The 2,317-nt window shown below is 38.6% G+C and overlaps 1 protein-coding gene across 1 annotated transcript; it reads left to right on the forward strand.

Annotated features, from left to right (window-relative positions):
• The first annotated feature begins 232 nt into the window (after positions 1-232).
• LOC111282398 (gibberellin 2-beta-dioxygenase 6-like) lies at positions 233-2,317 on the forward strand. The gene is made up of 3 exons (XM_022870465.2): positions 233-1,210; positions 1,417-1,738; positions 1,828-2,317. Exons 1-3 carry the CDS (start codon positions 768-770, stop codon positions 2,116-2,118), a joined length of 1,056 nt encoding a protein of 351 aa, XP_022726200.2. The 5' UTR covers positions 233-767; the 3' UTR covers positions 2,119-2,317.

Consider the following 2,317-nt stretch of genomic DNA (forward strand, 5'->3'; position numbering starts at 1 on the left):
AAATACACGATTCAAACACTCACGGTATTATTATGTTGGTAAGCGACTTATAAATCTAAAAAATCTTAAAAAATTCGTAAATTTCATTTGTTGGTTGATGAGTTATTCTAACTTTAAAGATGGATACCTTCTCTAATCCTAAACTTACAATGACCTAAAAAAAAAATAAAATCATAAGTGATATATGAAAGTCAATGAAATAGAAAAAGGGAAAAACTAGAGCTTTTTGAAAGAGAAAAATGGGTGAAAATAACAGTGACATATTATTCTTTATAATTATTGTATTAACGCCTCACAATAAAATTTATCAAAATATTATCTGAAACTTACACGGCATGGAAAACAGCAGAAGAGTCCAAAACTACTGAAAATTCCCCATTGCCAATTGGAAAAGATATCACCATCTTACATGTTAAAGGGAGCCTGCCTAGGTAATCAAAGCTTCAATAAAGTCAAAAAGTGAAGTAGGTTTGGATCCATTATTTTCAGCATTATTCCACCTCCACCGCCAATGCGCAAGACTCTAGTGAACCATCTTAGACTTGTTCTCTCTAAGACATTTACAGAGTGAAATGCTCTCATTACGCCATCTGTCAACATTTGGTAGCTTCTGACTTGTTCTCTTGCCCTTGTGCTCATTGTCCTCTCCTTGGACTCTTCTCCCCAACTATGTCTCCGAACCATATATAAACAGAGTTACCACTTCAAGTTTCCGCCCTGCAACTCACTTCTGAGAACCATTTATATATTTTCAAGACCCTAGGGCAATGATCCAATCAGACCCACCTCTCCTTGACCATTATGGAGCTCTTTTATGCCACTCAACTCAATGTGATGAGCCTCAAAGCCGACTCATCATGGAAGAATGTCAACTTCCTTTAATTGACTTGAGTGATCTAAGCAGTCGCGATGAAATGATTCGCCAAGCCTGTGCTGCAGCCATTTGTAAAGCATCATCAGAATGGGGATTTTTCCAAGTGGTGAACCATGGCCTTAGCCCTCAACTAGTTGGGAAGATGAGAAGTGAACAGGTGAAGTTGTTCCAAACACCCTTTGAAAGGAAAGCTATTTGTGGACTTCTGAATAATTCGTACAGGTGGGGAAGTCCTACGGCTACTTGTCCCAAGCAATTCTCCTGGTCTGAGGCTTTCCATGTCCCTCTTACCAAGGTTTTAGATGAAGCTTGTTATGGAGAGTTTACATCTTTAAGGTAATATATTACATTTCCACTTGATTTAGACTTGTCTCAAGCTTAGCTTGTTTGCGTTTTTTTACATGGGAGGCCGCAGCTAGGGATAGGGAAAGGGGTTACAAGTATTCGGATTTGAACCCCAAATTTGATAGATGCCAATCTCTTAAAGGTGACTGTATTGCCAAGTGCTAACATATAAATGTTTTCCTCTTTTTTTTCTACAGGGAAGTGATGATAGAATTTGCAGCTGCTATGTCAAAACTGGCAAGACTTCTAGCAGGGGTTCTGACAGAAAATTTGGGCCATGGAAAGGAAGTGATCGACAATATATGCGACCAAAGCACTTGCTTCCTTCGCCTGAATCACTACCCAGCCTGTCCAATATCTCCGGAGATTTATGGTTTAGTGCCCCACACTGACAGCGATTTCCTAACAATTCTTTTTCAAGATCAGGTAGGGGGACTTCAACTAATGAAGGACTCCAAGTGGGTGACAGTAAAACCCAACCAAGATGCTCTTATAGTCAACATTGGTGACCTCTTCCAGGTAAATATCTAAAGCAATAAAATCCAATAAACTTTTCCTTCACTGTGATCATATTTATCTAAATGGCAACTATATACTGTATACTACAGGCATGGAGCAATGATGTTTACAAAAGCGTGGAGCATAATGTGGTAACTAATGCAAAGATGGAGAGGTACTCGATAGCTTATTTCCTGTGCCCTTACGATTCTTCGATCGGGAGCTTCACAGAACCTTCCATCTACAGAAAATTTACTTTCCGAGAATACAGAGACCAAGTTCAAGAAGATGTAAGAACAACAGGCTACAAGGTTGGCCTTCCAAGGTTTCTACTTGAGGGGACAGAGGATTTGACAAGACGTAAGGTGTCCAACACAACATCACAGGCAACAGTTAGATGAATACTAAAAAACAATGTCTCTTGCAAAAATTTTAGCCTTTAGGAATCCAAGTAGCATACGTTAAAAAGCAAAAAAGGAGATAAAAGATCGATACAAAGCTATTCTAAGACATTTCCAGGGAACCAATATGTTCATTGTACTAATAAGGTTTTGTAATCAATAGTATATAACTTTAGTCCGTCCTTTTTTTGGATTTGTG

The sequence above is a fragment of the Durio zibethinus genome, chromosome 5 (genome assembly GCF_047325235.1).
Source record: "Durio zibethinus cultivar Kanyao isolate XHJ-2024 chromosome 5, ASM4732523v1, whole genome shotgun sequence".
In the NCBI taxonomy this organism is placed as follows: domain Eukaryota; kingdom Viridiplantae; phylum Streptophyta; class Magnoliopsida; order Malvales; family Malvaceae; genus Durio; species Durio zibethinus.